Source organism: Trichomycterus rosablanca, chromosome 13 (assembly GCF_030014385.1).
Source record: "Trichomycterus rosablanca isolate fTriRos1 chromosome 13, fTriRos1.hap1, whole genome shotgun sequence".
Taxonomy (NCBI): Eukaryota; Metazoa; Chordata; class Actinopteri; order Siluriformes; family Trichomycteridae; genus Trichomycterus; species Trichomycterus rosablanca.
Window position 1 is genome coordinate 29,057,742 of NC_086000.1, and position 21,413 is coordinate 29,079,154.

Here is a 21,413-nt window from a genome sequence, read left to right on the forward strand (position 1 = left end):
GCTGAACACGATGAGCAATTGAGGGTTAAGGGCCTTGCTCAGGGACCCAACAGTGGCAACTTGGTGGTGGTGGGGCTTGAACCGGCAACCTTCTGTTTACTAGTCCAGTACCCTAACCACTGAGCTATCACTGGCCCGGTATGGCCACTGACCATTGGTATCGGTATCGGTGATACTGGCCCTGTATTTACTTGGTATTGAATCCATACCAAATTTTGCAGTATCGCACACCACTAGTAACTACCTGTCATGTCATGAATGTAACCAAAGTGTGTAAAACATGATGTTAAAATCCTAATAAATAAATGAAATCAGGGAGAAACACTACTGTGAATTGTACATCTATACAAGGACTGTGTGGGAGCAGGACTACTCAGTGCTAATGAAGCAACAAATTACCTCCTTCAGGACAAAAAGCGAATTTAACTCCCACAGAGAGGGATGAGCAGTTTAAGAATATAGTCGGTCCGAAGGGAAATTATGACAGTCCGTGTTTCATCCTCTCTGCAGCTCAAAGTTTCGAATTCCTTTGATCTGCTGACGTCATAATGAGGCAGAAAGCGCGTCGCTGGTCAGATTTGGCACAGCGCGGCGGCGGAACGGACGCAGAACAGAGACAGACGCGCGGAGCGTTTGAAACAGAGACGGAATGCGCCGGAGCGACGCTGAGTGTGACTGCTGAGGACGGGAACGCATCTGTTGATTTAACGTACCTATACTATAAAGTTGTGCGTTCTGACACATCCGTGCGTAAGAAGCGTGTATTCTGGACCTGGCGGACGACATCTGGTGGTCACGGATCCGCTAACAGAGCGCTGGAAGGGACTGAATGGAAGAAAACGGCGCTGCGTGAATGTGCAAGAGGAGGCTGTGCTGCTCAACGCGTTGCCTCTACGGTATTGCGTGCACATAGGCTACAAGGGGGCTTTTGAGCAAGAAAGACCCGCTCGGCATACCGAGCAGCAGAGGAAGAGGTGAAACACTGTGGGTTAGTTTGGTTTGCACAGGAGATCGTTCACGCCACTTTTTTTTTATTGGTTCTGGATGGGAAAGGATGCGGTAAGATTTGAGCGCAGTTCATAATGCGAGCGTTGCGCACACGCGAGTGCGTCTGAGCATCACTGCGGGATTAGGAACGGATTCAAGATCATCGTCGAGCAGGGATCAAGGTTCATCCCAGGGTCCAAGATGAAAGCCAGAATGCTGTGTTTTCTGCTTTGCTCTGCGGCATGTGTGACCGAGCTGCGAGGTGCCAACGCACCTACTTTTCCCGCGCCCGATTTGGTTAACAGCACCGGGGATCCGAGCGGCAAACGGGACTCCATTCAGACCTCCAGCTCCAGGCTGAAAAGAAAGACGCTCTCGGTCGATTTCGCAGTTCCATCTCTTTTGCGGCACTACATGGCACTGTTCATAAAGCGCCCGCTGAACGGGGACTGCCTGACTTACGCAGGATGTTACACCGTGCGCGCCAACCTGAGGATGCACTGCGCGCCTTTGCAGAAAACCATCGCGAGTTTGCTGGGCGACAAGTTGGCACAGAGCGCACCAGACGAGGGTGGAAACGCATCCAGCGGCGTACAGCTGCCCTACCGGCGTGTGCGACCCGCCCCCAAGGTGCTCACCCTGGGCTTGAGCACGGCAAGCCGCAAGTCTAACCAGGTGGTGGTGGAAATAGGGGAGGACGTGGTAAGGACGGGATGTGGCGGACTGGATGTGCGTGAGGACGCGCCGGTACCTTTCCTGGAAATGGACCTGACGCGTGTGCTTGAGTGGTGGCTGGGAGCTGAGGGAGGTCGACTGCGAGTGCGACTCATGCCCGAGCGCAAAGCTCAGGTCCCGGGCAGGGAGGAAAAGTATTCTACAGCCATAAGGGCCGCAGACGCACGGCTGTTTTTACAAATCGCATCCAGCAGTGAGTAGAAAGCACTTAATTATTATTTTATTAATAATAATAATAATAATAATAATAATAATAAATGCATCACATTAATTCTGTGTTTATAAAACATTATAAAATTATTTTTAACACATCTTAAACCATAAGGGGACGGTGGTAGCCTAGAGGGTAGAGCTTTGGACTATCACCTTTTGGGCAGTGATAGCTCAGTGGTTAAGGTACTGGACTAGTAAACAGAAGGTTGCCGGTTCAAGCCCCGCCACCACCAAGTTGCCACTGTTGGTCCCTGAGCAAGGCCCTTAACCCTCAATTGCTCATCACAATTCAGCTCATTGTGTAAGTCGCTTTGGATAAAAGCGTCTGCTAAATGCTGAAAATGTAATTGATTAAATCAATTAAAAGATTGAGAGTTCAAATCCCAGCTCTGCCATGCAGAAACCATTGGGCCCTTGAGCAAGACCCTTAACCCTGTCTGCTCCAGGTGCACTGTACAATGCCTGACCCTGCGCTCTGACCCCAGCTTCCAAAAAACAAGCGTATATGTATATATGACAAATAAGGGCATTCTATTTTATTGTATACATCATAGACCTACCTACCTATAGGCATATTTATGCCATATGTCTGTAGAAACTCAGTACAACTGTTACAGACATGCATAAGAGTCAAAAAGAAGCTTGAATAAATGAATGTAATACCCCCAAAAAATGTTCCTTTTTTTGTTCATTGGAACATTGTAGAAAAGTATTTGCTCTAGATCACAATGCTTTAATATAGTATGTGTACCACAGGTTATTACTTACTACCTGTAGGTTCCTAATTGTTGATCGATCATTATGGCAGGTATTAAGTATTATGTATACATGTTTATAATGTATGAGTGTATCACAGTTTCTAGATAATGAAACAAATTCGTGCCTCAAAATGAGTTTCTGAAGGGACGACGTACTGTAGGTACTGTAATTCATCGCAGTTGTTGGAGCTTTAAGGTTTCCTATGAATCTGTTGAATCTGTTTTGTGATGTACTGTATGTAGAGTAAACACTATACATATTATTATTATTATTATTATTATTATTATTATTATTGTATAAAGGCTCTTCACTGTGGTTCTAGTTTACATCACATGCAATGCATGCCTACTCTCTAATGCTGTCTGCCCACGAGGCAGGTTAGAAATTCACTTCAGCGAATCAGTTAAACGTCCTTATAGGAATTCACAACGCCGTTCCTACTGCTACTTACTTTTCTTTAAACATCATCAACATATCTGACTGCTTTGGAAAAATTAAGCTGGTTGTATTTAAGAACTGCTTAAAGCTCTAATATGATGTCAGTGTATTGCCTTTTATGCTGTTATATTGCTTCGTCTTGTTTATTGATTGTTTGATTGATTGGTTTTGGGTGAGACCTGTCTAGTCACCTACCTTCAGTATACGCACAACATTAGGAACCTTCAGCAGATAACTCCAAAGCATTTCTCAATATACATGATGTATTACAATCATTACACTTACAATGTTTAGTTTTGCTGATGTCAAAGGTACGAGACATACAACCGCAAATCAGAAAAAAAAAGTTGGGACAGCATGAAAAATGCAAATAATAAAAAAAAATTCTTACATGTACTTTGACTTTTATTTCATTGTTGACAGGATTGACCTGAGTTATGTTTTGTCTGGTCAACTTCATTTGATTTATTAATAAACATCCATTCTTGCATTTCAGGTCTGCAACACATTCCAAAAAAGTTGGGACAGTAAAGCATTTACCACTTTGTAATGTTGTCATTCCTTTTCACCACACTTAAAAGACGTTTTGGCACAGAGGAGACCAAGTGATTTAATGTTTCAGCTTTTATTTTGTCCCATTTTTCCTGCAAACACGTCTTAAGATGTGCAACAGTACGGGGTCGTCATTGTCGCATCTTTCGTTTCAGGCCTTTGTAATGTGTGCAGCATGTGGTTTTGCATTATCTTGTTGAAAAATGCATGGACGTCCCTGGAAAAGATGACGTCTTGAAGGCAGCATATCTTGCTCTATGTACTCAATGTACTTTTCTGCATTAATGCTGCCATCACAGAAGTGTAAATTATCTTTGCAAAGGGCACTGACACAGCCCCATACCATGACAGACCCTGGCTTTTGGACTTGTTCCTGATAACAATCTGGATGGTCCTTTTCGTCTTTGGTCCGGAGCACATGGCATCCAAAGAAAAAAAAAAAAAAAGACCTGGAATGCTGATTCATCTGACCATAATACACATTTTCACTGTGTGATGGTCCATCCTAGATGCCTCCAAGCCCAGAGAAGTCGACACCGCTTTTGGACTTGGTTAACATAAGGCTTCTTTTTTGCACTGTAAAGTTTTAAGTTTTGCTCAGCCTTTCTTGGATGCTGCTTTTGTACCAAACCATGATTACAATCACCTGTTGACATCACCTTCATTACTGAACGTAAATTGCCCCCGTGCTAACTTTTTTGGAAATGTCTTGCAGGTCCGAAATGCAGGAATGGAGGTTTATTAACAAATGAAATGAAGTTGAGCAGACAAAGCATGAACTATCTCAGGTTCATCCTGTCTGCAATCAAATAAAAGTCAAAGTAAATGTAAGGAACACTGCATTTTTATTTTATTTGCATAACTTTTTCTGATTTGGGGTTGTATTTTTACAAATATTACATACAAGAAAAGGGACAGGAGAACGGAGAACATACACTTGTAGTTCACATGTACGCTCAGCCCATAAAATTGCATCAGGATGTTAATAAAGCACAATATCAACACCATATAATAAACTGCTCTTTAAACTACTCCTTTTTTTTAGCTCTTTGAAGTGTCAATACAAATAAGCAATACGTTCTAATTAATTAAAGCAGTCTTTTTGCACTGACAACAAGCTAGAACAAACCAGAATATCCAAAAATATTGACTGGAGGAGGAGGTTGCTGCTTCATGCTGATTCACTGCTGTCTGAGTCTGTATATTTGTGTCTGCACACTAAACCTAAGCTGGCTGCTGTTGTTCTATGGTGTTTCATCCTTTGAATAAGCATAAATCTATTCACGTTACACAATATGTCTATTCAAATTAATAATTTGTATAACTATAACTAATTCATATAACTATATAGCTACAGATACCTAGGGGTTTGCTACAGATACCTAGGGGTGCAACTGGATGACAAACTGGACTGGTCAGTGAATACTGACACTTTATACAGAAAGGGACAGAGCCGGCTCTATTTCCTAAGAAGGTTAAGGTCCTTTAATGTATGCAAAAAACTCCAATCTGTTGTGGCCAGTGTTCTCTTTTATGTGGTGCTGTGCTGGGGTGGCACCATTAAAAAGAGAGACGAAGCATGACTGGACAAACTGATTAGACGAGCTGGTGCGGTGGTCGGCATTGAACTGGAACATTAGATTCTACAACTGCACCAGGCAGGGACGGCTGGCTGTAGCTAAAGACTGAGGGTCCTAATGTAGCCATGTGTGTACATATGTATATATATGTGTATGTATTTGCATATGTGTATATGTATGTATATGTGTGTATGTACACTATATTGCCAAAAGTATTCACTCGTCTGCCTTCACACGCATATGAACTTGAGTGACATCCCATTCTTAACCTATAGGGTTAAATATGATGTCGGCCCACCCTTTGCAGCTATAACAGTTTCAACTCTTCTGGGAAGGCTTTCCACAAGGTTTAGGAGTGTGTGTTTATGGGAATTTTTGACCATTCTTCCAGAAGTGCATTTGTGAGGTCAGACACTGATGTTGGACGAGAAGGCCTGGCTCAGAGTCTCCGCTCTAATTCATCCCAAAGGTGTTCTATAGGGTTGAGGTCAGGACTCTGTGCAGGCCAGTCAAGTTCTTCTACACCAAACTCGCTCATCCATGTCTTTATGGACCTTGCTTTGTGCACTGGTCCGCAGTCATGTTGGAACAGGAAGGGACCATCCCCAAACTTTTCCCACAAAGTTGGGAGCATGAAATTGTCCAAAATCTCTTGGTATGTTGAAGCATTAAGAGTTCCTTTCACTGGAACTAAGGGGTCGAGCCCAACTCCTGGAAAACAACCCCACACCATAACCCCCCTCCACCAAACTTTACACTTGGCACAATGCAGTCAGACAACTCTGTCATTTTACGTGGCCCACCACTTTGTGGCTGAGTCCCAATCGCATCCACTTATAATACCACTGTTATAATACCACTGACAGTTGACTGTGGAATATTTAGTAGCGAGGAAATTTCATGACTGGACTTGTTGCACAGGTGGCATCCTATCACGGTACCACGCTGGAATTCACTGAGCTACTAAGAGCGACCCATTCTTTCACAAATGTTTGTAGAAGCAGTCTGCATGCCTAGGTGCTTGGTCTGAATTCAATTATTTGGGTGAGTGAATAATTTTGGCAATATAGTGTATATATACGTATATGGCTATATTGGCCTCATTGTGCAATATTGTCACATGTCACTTTACTATTTAATAATTTAATTACTATTTAATCTTTACACTGAAACTATACCTCATGCATAGACATTACAGTTACCAGTTATCCATTTTATGTAAAATACAAGAAAAACTCAGTTCTAGTTTTTCTGTTTGCTTTTGTTTTGTTTTGTACTGTTAATTATTTGTTGTATTATGCTACTGGGGCTTTAATTTCCTTCAGGATCAATAAAGTATCTGTCTGTCTATCTATCTATCTATCTATCTATCTATCTATCTATCTATCTATCTATCTATCTATCTATCTATCTATCTATCTATCTATCTATCTATCTATCTATCTATCTATCTATCTATCTATCTATCTATCTATCTATCTATCTATCTATCGGCACTGTATATTTCCTTGTGGGTAAACCAGAGACTGTAAATTGTTCTGTTAGGTTAAAAAAAAAAAGCTGTTTGGTACATAAAGGTGGAAGGATTTTTTCCCTTTGGTTCATTATCCAGCCAATTTGGAGGGTGTAATTTTCACATGTAAATGTGCAACTATGGCACCTTCTGCGTAGGTTAGCAAGTGCTATCCTTAATTAGATGACACTGTCACCTCTCCTGGCATTTCTTTGGCTTTTTTTAGTCATGATATACCAGATGGGCTGTTATTAATTCACTAAGCCAATGACTTTTATTGTAAAGTCCATATCACAATAGGACACTTGTGAACATTGATTTCATGGTTTTGTGGTTCATACGTTTGAGCCGTTTATGTATTTGGGTCAATAAGTCCTGTAAGCGCTCTCATCAGTGGGTTCATTGTATTGAAAGCTGCATGCTGTGGTTTAAAAATCTATATGCTGTGGTTTAACATAGCCAAGTAATTTAATGTAATATGTTTGTGCCATGGTGTAGTTGTTTAATATGCATTTACACTACACTGATCAGGCATCACATTATGACCACCTCCTTGTTTCTACACTCACTGTCCATTTTATCAGCTTCACTGACCATATAGAAGCACTTTGTAGTTCTACAATTACTTACTGTAGTCCATCTGTTTGTCTGCATGCTTTGTTAGCCCCCTTTCATGCTGTTCTTTAATAGTCAGGACCCCCACAGGACCACTACAGAGCAGGTATTATTTGGGTGGTGGATCATTCTCAGCACTGCAGTGACACTGATATGGTGGTGGTGTGTTAGTGTGTGTTGTGCTGGTATGAGTTGATAAGACACAGCAATGCTGCTGGAGTTTTTAAACACCTCACTGCCCCTGCTGGACTGAATAGTCCACCAACCAAAAACATCCAGCCAACAGCGCCCCGTGGGCAATGTCCTGTGACCACTGATGAAGGTCTAGAAGATGACCAACTCAAACAGCAGCAATAGATGAGCGATCGTCTCTGACTTTACATCTACAAGGTGGACCAACTAGGTAGGAATGTCTAATAGAGTGGACAGTGAGTGGACACGGTATTTAAAAACTCCAGCGGCGCTGCTGTGTCTGATCTACTCATACCAGCACAACACACACTAACACACCACCACCATGTCAGTGTCACTGCAGTGCTGATGATCCATGATCCACCACCTAAATAATACCTGCTCTGTGGTGGTCCTGTGGGGGTGCTGACCATTGAAGAACAGGATGAAAACAGGCTAAAAAAGTATGTAGAGAAATAGATGGACTACAGTCAGTAATTGTAGAACTTCAAAGCACTTCTATATGGTAAGTGGAGCTGATAAAATAGACAGTGAGTGTAGAAACAAGGAGGTGGTCGTAATGTTATGCCTCATCGGTGTATATGGGCAAAAGTATTGGGACACCCCTGATAATTATTTAATGTGTTTCAGCCATAACAATTGCTAACAGGTGTCATAACTAGTTACATGGGGGAAATTATATCCTTCCAACTTTGCAGCCACATTTATCGGAGGGTTTTTCCTGTTCCATGTCTATAAAGACATGAAGAAAGCCAGAACATCAGTTAAGGCTTTATTGACCAACATCAGTGCCCAGCCATAGCAATGCTGGATTTGACTGGGCTACACAAGTTCCCTCAGACATACTTTAAAGTCTTGTGAGGAGCCCTCTCAGAGGAGTGGCTGTTGTTATAACTGATCACTGTTATAAGATCGTACATAAGTCACTCCATTTGTTTCTAAAATAGTATGTCCAACAAGCTCATGGTCAGGTGTCCAAATACTTTTGGCTTGATAGTGTTATGCATTCCATAAATAACCTCCCTGCTTAGTCCTGTTAAGCAGACAAACTAAATGCATTCTGTGTCAGGTGCGAGAGCAGATGTTGGGGGGGTGGGGGTGTGTGTGCTTACTGATCTTAAAGTGCGACGCAAACACACACACACACACACACACACACACACACACACACACACACAGGGTGATATAAATACGCAAACAAGCAAAATCTAGGACTATGATCCAGGGTTTAAATCCCCAGCTATGCTATCAGCCCATTGGGCATCTACATACAAACATGACTGGCTATGTCTCAGGGGGAGACACACACACACACACACACACACACACACACAGGGTGATATAAAGATGCAAACAAGCAAAAACTAGGACTATGATCCAGGGTTTGAATCCCCAGCTGTGCTATCAGCCCATTGGGCATCTACATACAAGCATGATTGGCTATGTCTCAGAGGGAGTTGGGGTAGGCTTAAGGCCCCGTGTAGTTCTGACACATCTTCCAAAATTTTCCTGACACAGAGGAGTTAGTGTAACTTAGATTTGGAGACCCATGATGCTACAATCTACTTCAACTGCCTTCCTAACCATCCTCCTCACTATGTGTGGGAGCAAAATACACCAGCATTCTCCACTATTAAAGATATGAAAGCAGATAAAATGGCAAGAATTTGCTGTTTATATGTGTAAACTCATAGCTGCCAGTTAGGAAAAATGTCAGCATTATTCATGTGATCATATCGTGTAGCCTGTAAAATGAAATGTTAAGTTTCATGAGGCCACAAGTTGCACCATGATCAAGAAATATAGTCTGAGACTGTATGCCCAGGTTTAAAGACAGTAATTGATCATTTGTCACTGTCAGCAGTGCAGTCTTAACTTTGATGATGCCAGACATTAATAATTAATGTAGATACACTGATCGGCCATAACATTAAAACCACCTCCTTGTTTCTACACTCACTGTCCATTTTATCAGCTCCACTTACCGTATAGAAACACCTTGTAGTTCTACAATTACTGACTGTAGTCCATCTATTTTTTTTTTTACATACAGCCTGCTTTCACCCTGTTCTTTAATGGTCAGGACTCTCCCACGACCACTACAGAGCAGGTATCATTTAGGTGGTGGATCATTCTCAGCACTGCAGTGACACTGACATGGTGGTGGTGTGTTTGTGTGTGTTGTGCTGGTATGAGTGGATCAGACACAGCAGCGCTGTTGGAGTTTTTAAATACCGCATCCACTAACCGTCCACTCTATTAGACACTCCTACCTAGTTGCTTCACCTTGTAGATGTAAATTCAGAGACGATCGCTCATCTATTGCTGCTGTTTGAGTTGGTCATCTTCTAGACCTTCATCAGTGGATGATGTTGGCTGATTATTTTTGGTTGGTGGACTATTCTCAGTCCAGCAGTGACAGTGAGGTGTTTAAAAACTCCATGAGCGCTGCTGTGTCTGATCCACTCATACCAGCACAACACACACTAACACACCATTTACATTTTCAGCATTTAGCAGACGCTTTTATCCAAATTGACTTACATTTATGACTGAACAAAATTTTTGAGCAATTGAGAGTTAAGGGCCTTGCTCAGGGGCCCAACAGTGACAACTTGGCGATGGTGGGGCTTGAATCGGCAACCTTTTGATTACTAGTTCAGTACCTTAACCACTGAGCCATCACTGCCATCATGTCAGTGTCACTGCAGTGCTGAGAATGATCCACCACCCAAATAATACCTACTCTGTAATGTCCTGGGCCACTGAAGTCCTGACCATTGAAGAACAGCATGAAAGGGGGCTAACAAAGCATGCAGAGAAACAGATGGACTACAGTCAGTAACTGTATAACTACAAAGTACTTCTATATGGTAAGTGGAGCTGATAAAACAGGGAGGTGGTTTTAATGTTATGGCTGATCAGTGTATAGTCTAAGTTTTATTTAGCAAATTTGTAAATGAAAAGACTGAATCGAGAAACAGAGCAGTGAAATCAGATCAGTTGGCTAAACTGATTTAAAGGATTTGAGCATCTCTGCTGATCAAGTGAAACCTGTCTCTGTATCCACATGGGCTGTGTTAGTTAAATGGATACATTGAATAGTCTGTTCAACAGTCTTTTTTTGCTATAAGAGGTTTTTATTTAGGATACAATTGATAACTTTTGCAGATAGTATAGTACATTGTACATGACTGAGCAGTAAAGTAAATAAAAATAAATACATAATTAAATAAGCAGATTGTGAGATAATATGTTTGGCAAGGAAACTCATTTTTCACCTGTCGTGGACATCAGCATTGAGCTCAGATTGCTAAATCTTTCGCTTTTGCTTGCTGTCTTATGACTTATGCACCTGCACCCTCTGCCGAGCCAGTATGTTTTGTTTCTTCCCTCTCGGATGTAGGAACTCGGACGGTTTTGTGCTCCCTTTGGCAGGTACAGAGTAACCACCTTTGGCAAGGTGCCTCCAAAGGTGGTGTGATTGCACCCTTTCGACCAGAGCCCCAAAGACCAGGGTTTTTTAAAAAATGGGCAGACAAAAATTATAAGGCACATGAAAATGAAATAAACTTGCACCCTCTTGTGGAGGCTTTATGTTACACCTTGTAAACCACAGTGGGACCAGGTTTCCACTATTTCTAATTAATTATGTATATTTTGTCTTGTGTTTTGTTTTGATGAATTTGATGCATTGTTTGTGTTCCCTGGGTCGCGATAAAAATCATGGACAAAATGTGGGTGGCTTGAAAAAAAAACTTCACACTGGACACGGGCTGCAACAGTGATTGAGTGGCTGCTCTGCAGTATATACTAAGTAAGCTGCTCTCTTTTTTATCTCTCTTTTTAAAAATGTGAGTTATCACATGGATTGAGTAGTGGATTGAGTAGCTAATGTTGTGATATCTGTTATCACCCCAGTTCCTTTTATTCTGTTGTCTTCTACTTTTCTCTGTGGTCATACGTTTCATTGAAGGCATGGCACTGATGTTCCTTTGAGGCAAGCGTATGGCCACCTCAGTTTTCTGATGTACCCTGGACACAGCATAGACCTATGTCCCTGTGGGGTGAAGATTTCCGTTTTTTTGGGTGACCGGGTGGAGTGCAATTTCCCTACTCAAGGGTTTGACACACATTTTGTCCATCACTTTTTACACATCCCAGGCAACACAAGCAATGCATCTTACTCTCGCTCGCTGTACAATCTGGTCCCACTGTGGTTTACTGTAGCGTAAAGACTCTACAAGAGAGCATTCATGTACAAGTTTATTTACTATTACTTTTCTCTGTGACCCATTTTTTTCGTCTGGAGACCCACCCAAGGGTCGCAACCCCCTGCCCTACTCTACTTGTTTATCTGTTCTTTTGCCTTTTTTTATTTTGGCCACCATTTGTTTTGTAGTTCCATGATTTGTTGTTCTACCTTAATCATCATGCATATTAGGTTCATCCTCCCGAACCTCTCAGGTCTGGGCTACACCTACAGACTCAGTGATGAGGTGCAACCTGTCCTGTTGCAGTTAACAGGCATTTAGCTGAACTGCCCTGAAGTTCAGAAATAATACATTACGTTCTACTTTTGCTTTATTTTGAGGACCATTGGCACAATTTTAAGGATCCAACAGGAGTAGATTGGTAATGGTAAAGCCCACTACTCTCAGCCTGATCAATAGTCCAGGTTCTTTATTGCTGATCTACCACTAAAAATATCTGGAAAGATTGCTATCTTGTTACTAGAACAGGTACAGGACCTGGTATCAGATTCATGCCCAAGGCAAACTGGTATTAATAGTTACTATGCTTTCCCTTCAGGCATTTGTACAAGAGCTGTGTATAGTTGCCTGAGGGGGGAAGACTTACTTCACACCATATATTTCTGGGGTCTGATCCAAGATCCTGTTCAAAAGATTTAGAACTGATCAAAAATGATTTCATTCACAACAATGCATTTAGACAAGATGGATCTTAAATCTAATTTCAGATCGGAGGTGCTGGCGTTACAAATGGGATAACCTTTCTTAATATGTATTAGGCTGACAGAGCAACCTTTTAAAGATACCCTGTAGTTTTCAATGACTCAGGAAACAGACAGGGTCTCAGGAGGAAGGAATAAATGTGATGTCTAACGGCAACTAACTGTTATCAGTTTTAACAACAGTTCATGCATACACAAAAAAAACCTATTAGTTAAATAAATAAAGAATGAATAGAATCCAATTAGTGAACTGTCAGAATGTTAGTCTATCAAGAACACCACGGCTAATGAACTTAATGACGTATGACTTGTTGTTTTAGAGGTAGAGAGTCTAATTAGAACCCTATAGGACTTTCCTGTTGGACTACTGTACATGTGTACCCAACATAGAGCCCTGACCTCAACCCCATTGGACACCTCTAAAATTAATTGCATGTTGATTTTGAGTTCCTGACCTTACAAATGCCCTTTTGACTTACTGGGCACACAGTCTCACTGACACACTTCAGAATTATGCACACAGAGGAGTCTTCTCAGAGGAGTGGAGGCTGTTATACAAGGCTGGTATAGTAGCCTGACTGTAACTGTAATATAAATAAAAATATAAAGTTCATTATTGTGAAAAGTGTTTATAGTGAAAAGCTCTTTATTACTGTAATGTAACCACCACTGCATGGTTTATTGGTGCCTAAAACCATAAAATGTATTCACAGTACTGGGGCAGGTAGTGTAATTGCTTATTGTCTTACACATCTTTCAATACAATGTAGCTGTAATAAAATAGACAAATATATGATATTTATATATATACACTGCCTGGCCAAAAAAAAAGGTCAAACATTCTAATATTTGGTTGGACCGCCTTTAGCTTTGATTACGGCACGCATTCACTGTGGCATCGTTTCCACGAGCTTCTGCAATGTCACAACATTTATTTCTGTCCAGAGTTGCATTAATTTTTCCCCAAGAGCTTGTATTGATGATGGGAGATTTGGACCACTGCGCAAAGCCGCCTCTCTTCTTACCCTGATGCGCCCATCACACTGAAACAGGGTAAATCTGGACTCATCAGACCACATGACCTTCTTCCATTGCTCCAGAGTCCAATCTTTATGCTCCCTAGCAAATTGAAACCGTTTTTGTCGGTTAGCCTCACTGACAAGTGGTTTTCTTAAGGCTACACAGCTGTTTAGTCCCATTTCCTTGAGTTCCCTTCATTTACATTTACATTTTCTGCATTTAGCAGATGCTCTTATCCAGAGCGACTTACAGAAGTGCTTCCATAGTAAACATTTCATTTCTCAAGTTTTAGTAAACAACAGTCAAAGAACACAAATCTGCTGAAACCTGTTAGAACCAAAGTGGTTTTTTTTTTTTTTTTTTTTTTTTTTTTTTTTTGAAAAGGAAGAAAAATTTTAGTAAATAAGTACAAGTCAGCTTAAGTGCTTAAAAAATGCACTTTCGCATTGTGCATGTGGAAATGCTCTTACTTTCACTATTAAACATCTCCCTGAGTTCTACTGTAGTTTTTCTACCATTTGATTTCACCAAACATTTAAGTGATCGCCGATCACGATCATTCAAGATTTTTTTCCGACCACATTCGTTCCTCGAAGATGATGTTTCCCCACTGTCCTTCCACTTTTTAATAATGCGTTGGACAGTTCTTAACCCGATTTTAGTAGTTTCAGCTTCTCCTTAGATGTTTTCTTTGCTTGATGCATGCCAATAATTTGATCCTTCTGAAACAGATTAACATCTTTTCCATGACCACAGGACGTGTCTTTCGACATGGTTGTTTAACAAATGAGAAGCTACTCACTGCATCAGTTAGGGTTAAATAACTTGTTGCCAGCTGAAACATAATCACCCACGCAGTAATTATCCAATGGGAGGCTCTTACCTATTTGCTTAGTTAAATCCAGGTGGTGACCTTTTTTTTGGCCAGGCAGTGTATATAGTTGCTTCTCTTTAGTGATACCTTAGCACAATATACAGAATGAACTGAAGAAATAAAGACATTGTATTAGCCACTAATTTTGATCACACTTCATAATCTGTGGACGGTCTGTATCCTCTGGATATGTGCTTGGGTTTTAATGAATCTCTCCTGTTGCTTGTTAACTTTGCTTATTTAGTCAGTTTTAACCTTTGGAACATTCTCTCTGTGTATTGAAATTTCTGTAGTGGAAAAAAAGTTACAGTTACAGTAATTAATTGATATTTAAATGCTGTTTAAGTAAATGTTTTTTTCAGCTGCATTCTGTATTAATTTAAAGATCCTTATGTCACCCTTTTCCCTGATATATGTATATGCAAATGGACAAAGATAGTAGCCTCACTATCCGTCTTCCAAAAACGGTGGTAATCCAGCCACAGCTACTGTATGTTGTTGGATACATGTGTTAGGTTCTTATTTTTTTCTGCTTGAGTTACTTTGTAACTTTGTGAGTGCAGATAAACATAAACATTATTCATTTTATCTTCCATTATAGTTTGGCTGTTGTACACTTAAACTAGAAACGAGTCACATTTTGTTAATAAAGCACAAGATGAAGCTTTGCATTCTAATTCATCCTAAAGGCTTCTTTAGCAGGGTACTAGAGATAAACAATGTCTTTATGTACTTCGATTTGTGCGCAGAAACAGCAAAGGGCTTTTCCCAAGCTGTTGTCACGAAGTTGTTTAGCATACACTAATCAGCCATAACATTAAAACTACCTCCTTGTTTCTCCATTTCATCAGCTCCACTTACCATATAGAAGCACTTTATAGTTCTACAATTACTGACTGTAGTCCATCTGTTTCTCTGCATTATTTGTTATCCGCCTTTCATGCTGTTCTTCAATGGTCAGGACCCCCACAGGGCCACCACAAAGCAGGTATTATTTGGGTGGTGGATAATTCTCAGCACTGCAGTGACACTGACATGGTGGTGGTGCGTTAGTGTGTGTTGTGCTGGTATGAGTGGATAAGACACAGCAATGCTGCTGGAGTTTTTAAACACCTCACTGTCACTGTTGAACTGAGAATAGTTCATCAGCCAAAAATATCCAGCCAACAGCACCTTGTGGGCAGCGTCCTGTGACCACTGATGACCAACTCAAACAGCAGCAATAGATGAGCGATCATCTCTGACTTTACATCTACAAGGTGGACCAACTAGGTAGGAGTGTCTAATAGAGTGGACAGTGAGTGGACACGGTATTTCAAAACTAAACTGATCCACTCATACCAGCACAACACACACTAACACACCACCACCATGTCATTGTCACTGCAGTGCTGAGAATGTAGTGGTCCTGGAAGAGTCCTGACCATTGAATAACAGCATGAAAGTAGGTTAAAAAAGTATGTAAAGAAACAGATGGACTACAGTCAGTAATTGTAGAACTACAAAGTGCTCCTATATGGTAAGTGGAGCTGATAAAATGGACAGTGAGTGTAGACACAAGGAGGTGGTTTTAATGTTATGTTATAATTATAATTGATTTTGTAAACCTGTTAACAATGGGTGTGGCTGAAACACCTGAACCCATTAATTAGAAGTCCGTCCACATACTTTTGTCCATGTAGTGTATTCAGGATGTCAGATAAAAATGGCAGAAATGTAGGCAGATAGCAAATCTTACTTGACTAGATCAGTGCTGATTGACACAAGCTGTAAAACTTAAATAGTAAATTGTTAAAAATTGAAGGAGCTGACAGCGTGGATGAGTGGGCTTAGAGCTGGCCCTCGGTGGATTGTCCTCCCATGAACAAAGCTTTCTTCACTGAATAATGGAGCCGATAACACGCTTGGATGAAACAGTTTATCTCTTCACTGCAGAGTTCTAAGCCAAACTTTAACATCTCTACACCAGCATGCCTTCGTTTCTGCAGGCCATTCGTAATGTGTCTGGTGTACTGTGCATTTGCTTAAAGTTCCCTAAATGCTGGTGTAATTTGAATAATCAGTACTCCTATTTGGCTGAAAGCTATGGATGCAGTTTCTTCCTCCATCCCAGCCAAATGGGCCTTGGCTGCTGCTGCTGCTGAGACTGTCTTGACTTTTTTGCCCTGAGCATCGGCTACGGCTTAGGACGCGTGTTTCAGGATTTGAATAGAATATATAAATCTTTAATGACTTTGGGCCTGTCTGAAAACTTAGTGAGCTCTGTACATATACGCTAGGGCTGGCACCGATCCGATACTCTGTATCGGTACCGGTCCGATATTGGCTCAAATTACTGGATCGGATATCGGAAGGAAAAAAACGTGTAATCCGATCTGATACTGTTGCTTAATGTAGATAACACTTAAAATAAATTACACTTAATGTATATAACACTTAATGTAAATAAGACCATTGTTTGTGTGTAAGGCAAATAACATGAAGATACATTCCAACAGTGCCGTTTATGTCCAGCTCACTCGACAACTGCCGTAACAAGATGCATTTTGATGACATCATTAACATGTGCCACTGATCTACAACTCATCTTCAACAGCCATTGAGAAATAAAAACACACTGATCTACTTAAACTTTTAGCATTTTAAAAAATCATCTGCTACTGCCACATCTAAAAACACTGTTTAAACACAATACAAATCATCTATGGCCGCTCAGGTGGTGCAGCAGTAAAAACACACGCTGGAACCAGAGCTGGGATCTCAAATACATCGTATCGAATCTCAGCTCTGCCTGCCATCTAAGGCTGAGCGGCCACATGAACAATAAATGGCCTGTTGTTCAGATATGGCCGGGACTAAGCTCCCATGACTGGTGCAATTATGACCTCTGCTGGCTGATTGATGGTGCCTGTACAGAGATGAAAAAAGAGTGCTCTCAGGGTGTGTCTCTCCATACACAACGCTGAGCTGCACTGCATTTGTCAAAGTGCAGGTGATAAGATGCGTATGGCATGCTGCCCACGTGTCGGAGGGGGCGTGGGTTAGCTTCGTTCTCCTCAATCAGAGCAGGGATTGGCATTGGTGGAGAGGAAGCATGATGCAATCGGGCAATTGGACGTGCTAAAAGGGAGGAAAAAGGGGAGAAAATGTATATACAAAAATATATTTAAAAAATCATCTACTACTGCCACAACTAAAAACACTGTTTAAACACAATAAAAATTACTTTATAAATGATATATCGCTCACCTGAGATAAAGAAAACCTATCTTGTCTTGGCTTGGAGATCTCTTACATCCTCAACGAATAATCCATTAGTGTTATAAAATAAAACAAACTAAATCGTTTCCTGTTTAGCCACGGATGTCCTCTTTAAAATCCAGCAGGGTATAATAATCTAAAAACGTGACAGAACTTTAACCGAAAATCTTAACTCTGCATCAATTCTTATTGGTCCATCGTGTTTGATTGACATCCACATCTTCCAATTGTAGACACTTTGGACGACACACCGTAAAGCGAGATGTGTCACGTGAACAACAGCTCGAACGTAAGTGAAACCAAAGATGCTGCTAAATGTTCTGTGTGTAAAAGTTAAAATAAAAACAGCAGTTTTGCAGAAGTGTGATGTTGTAGGTTCTGTATTTATTCCTTTAGAATATGTGTTTCACAGTCTGAGCATTGTTATTTAGATAGCTAGTTTAACCATGGTGCATTGAGACGTGTATTATTACTGCTTAGTTGTTTGAGAGGAGAAATGACGGTATCAGATTGGTATCGGTATCGAAATTGGCAGATACTCAATTTGCAGTATCAGTATCGGTATCATACATAAAAAAGTGGTATCGAGCCAGCCCTAATATACAGCATTTTACATTATCCTGCATGCTCTCCAGAAAAGATGGCTGTCTGAATTCTTAGATGCCTTAAAATGCCGCCTTAGATGCCTTAAAATGCAAGTGAGGTGAATTGGAGATACTAAATTGTCCATGACTGTGTTCGATATAACCTTGTGAACTGATGAATCTTGTGTAATGAGTAACTACCGTATCTGTCATGAATGTAACCAAAGTGTTAAACATGACGTTAAAAACCTAAACAAACAAACATTGCATGCGATTGAGGGTTAAGGGCCTTGCTCAGTGGCAATTTGGTTTCGATTACTAGTTTAGTATATTAACCACTTAACTGCAACTGACCAGTAATGTCTGGTAATACCAGCCTAATATTTAGGTTCCATAAAATCTGGCAACTAATAAGCACCAGCAATTAGAGCATATGGAATTTAATAGAACTAAATCATATGCAGCACAAACCAAGTACGCTTGCAAGTCAGGAAATATTTCAGACACTGACTGAGCCTTTTAAATTCTGTGCTCATGTCGCAGATTTCTGCTTACCAAACACAGTAATACTCAGGAATATTATTATAGTATTTTTGCCATCTTGTCTATAAGTGAAGTAAAAAAGCACCTTTAGTAGTCTGAACAAATTTAATCTAAAGTGTGTAGATCTTGTTCACATAGTTTCTTTGCACTGGGCCCATCTGTCGTCTGTGCGTTTTCTTTTGTGCGTGTGAGTGTGCTAGTTTCGGTTATTTCGGCCATCCATTACTTAGCTACCGTCTCCTTAGCCATAGTGTTGTTTGACCCTGGTTTAGCATCCTTCATCTTTAATTCCTGCAGCGAGGTGCGACCCGCCTTGAGACATTCTTAAGTAGGTAAATAGTAGAAAAAAAGTACAGAGTATTTGCCACTTCTTTACCTAAAGATGGCACCAGACTTATAAAAAGACTAGTGCCATCTTTGGGTGAATCAGTGGTATTGCATGTCTTTAAATTTTGTCACAGCGCAACTTTTCCATGTTAGACACCTGATTTTGTGATGAGGCCTAAACACACGCGTTTTGCCCTTTGAAACCAATGTAAGGTGCCAATTGAAGAGTAAGAAAAAAAGGCTACCCCTAGAGGTTGGAAGTGGTATAAACTTTTCCACTGTTGGTCTGGTGCCACTTGGGTTTAAACACTTGGTGCTGTACAGGAATGTAACCTGTATTTATCACAGGGCCTTACACACTCCCACATTTACTTACTTAACCTATACCTAGGGGGTTGTTCTTTGCAGCCAATCCAAGTTCTGCATGTCTTTGAGATAATGGGATGAAAACCAACCCATGCTGACACACAAAGAACATGCAAAACTCCTAATTAACATTGATCGGAGGAGAGGATCAAACCTAGGTTCTGTCCTAGTTGCTTTTTCATGTGACCATGTTATACTTGAAGCTTTTTTCTATGTTTAAATTGTGTTACCAGGTGGCTCGGTGGGTAGCACTGTTACCTCACAGCAAGAAGGCCCTTGGTTCGATCCACAGGTTGAGTGGTCCGGGTCGTTTCTGTGTGGAGTTTGCATGTTCTCCCAGTGTCCGAGTGGGTTTACTCCCACAGTCCAAAGACATGCAGCCAGGTTAATTGGAGATACTAAAACTTCCATCAGATGTGTGTGTGTGTGTGTGTTAAGGTGTGAATGTATTTGTGTGTATGCCCTGCGACAGACTGACGCCCTGTCCAGGGTGGACAGTGTTCTGTGTGCCTTGCGCCCACTGAGAGCTGGAATAGGCTCCAGCACCCCCTGAGACCCTGATTAGGATAAGTGGCTTATAAAGTGAGTGAGTAAGTGAGTAATTGTGTTACACAAAACAAAAAAGTGTCCACACAGTAAACAGCTGGTAGAATCAATGCTATCCAGCATCATGGACCTAAAGACCTGGATTCAATCCCTGAAATCGAAATTACTTTGTAAAGAGGTTGGCAAGTTCTCTCCTTTAGAGCGTCTGTCTTGTCCTGGTATCCTGGTGCTTTGTATTGCCTCAAACAAGGGTGAATTGTTTAGTGTAAATTATCGAGGGATTGTTTAAGGGATTTAATGTTCTGAGATACTGTAGATCGGTGCTCTGTCTAAAGTGTGACCTCACTTCCCTCCTTGTGTTTTCAGATAGGCTTCAGACCCTGAACTTCATTTCATTTATTAATAAACATCCTTTCCTGCATTTCAGGCCTGCAACACATTCCAAAACAAGTTGGGACAGTAAAACTTTTACCACTTTGTAATGTTGCCATTCCTTTTCACCACACTTACAACAGTACGGGGTCGTCGTTGTCTCATTTTTCCTTTCAAAATTCTACACACACTCTCTATTGGGGACAGGTCAGGACTGCGGGCAGGACAGTCCAGTACCCGTACCCTCTTCTTCCTCAGCCATGCCTTTGTAATGTGTGCAGCATGTGGTTTTGCATTGTCTTGATGAAAAATGCATGGACGTCCCTGAAAAAGATGACGTCTTGAAGGCAGCATATGTTGCTCTAAGATCTCAGTGTACTTTTCTGCATTAATGCTGCCATCACAGAAGTGTGAATGACCTTTGCCAAGGGCACTGACACGACCCCATACCATGACAGACCCTGGCTTTTGGATTTGTTGCTGATAACAGTCTGGATGATGAGCACACATCATTCATTTTTCCCAAAAAAGACCTGAAATGCTGATTCATCTGACCACAATACACATTTCCATTATGTGATGGTCCATCCTAGATGCCTCAGAGCCCAGAGAAGTCGACGCCGCTTCTAGGCATGGTTAACTTAAGCTTTTTGTTTTTTGCACAGAAAGGTTTGTATTGTAATTCTGTCCTTTTTTTAACAGAATGTTGAATTCTGAATATATTTTGGACTTTAATTCACACTCACCTAATGAAAGAAGCAGAAAATTAACTTGAGAGAACACTAATTATTTCTAACCAGTCCTTCAGGGCTTTCTGCACAGGGTGCGGAACAAAGGACCACCACTGACCGGTGTAAAAGAAGTAGCCAGCAGCTTTGGACGAATTAAAGAAGCCTTGTGCTAGCCTGACAGAGGCCACTGACAGAGGGTGACGAAGGGCACAGGAAATGAAGGATAATTA

General features: G+C 41.1%; 1 protein-coding gene across 1 annotated transcript in view; it reads left to right on the plus strand.

Annotated features, from left to right (window-relative positions):
• Positions 1-1,011: 1,011 nt before the first annotated feature.
• alk (ALK receptor tyrosine kinase) overlaps positions 1,012-21,413 on the plus strand; it is a 711,395-nt gene continuing 690,993 nt past the window's right edge. The window contains exon 1 of the mRNA XM_063006743.1: positions 1,012-1,919. Coding sequence (XP_062862813.1) covers positions 1,189-1,919 — 731 coding nt within the window. The 5' untranslated portion in view covers positions 1,012-1,188. The remainder of the gene's footprint in view (positions 1,920-21,413) is intronic.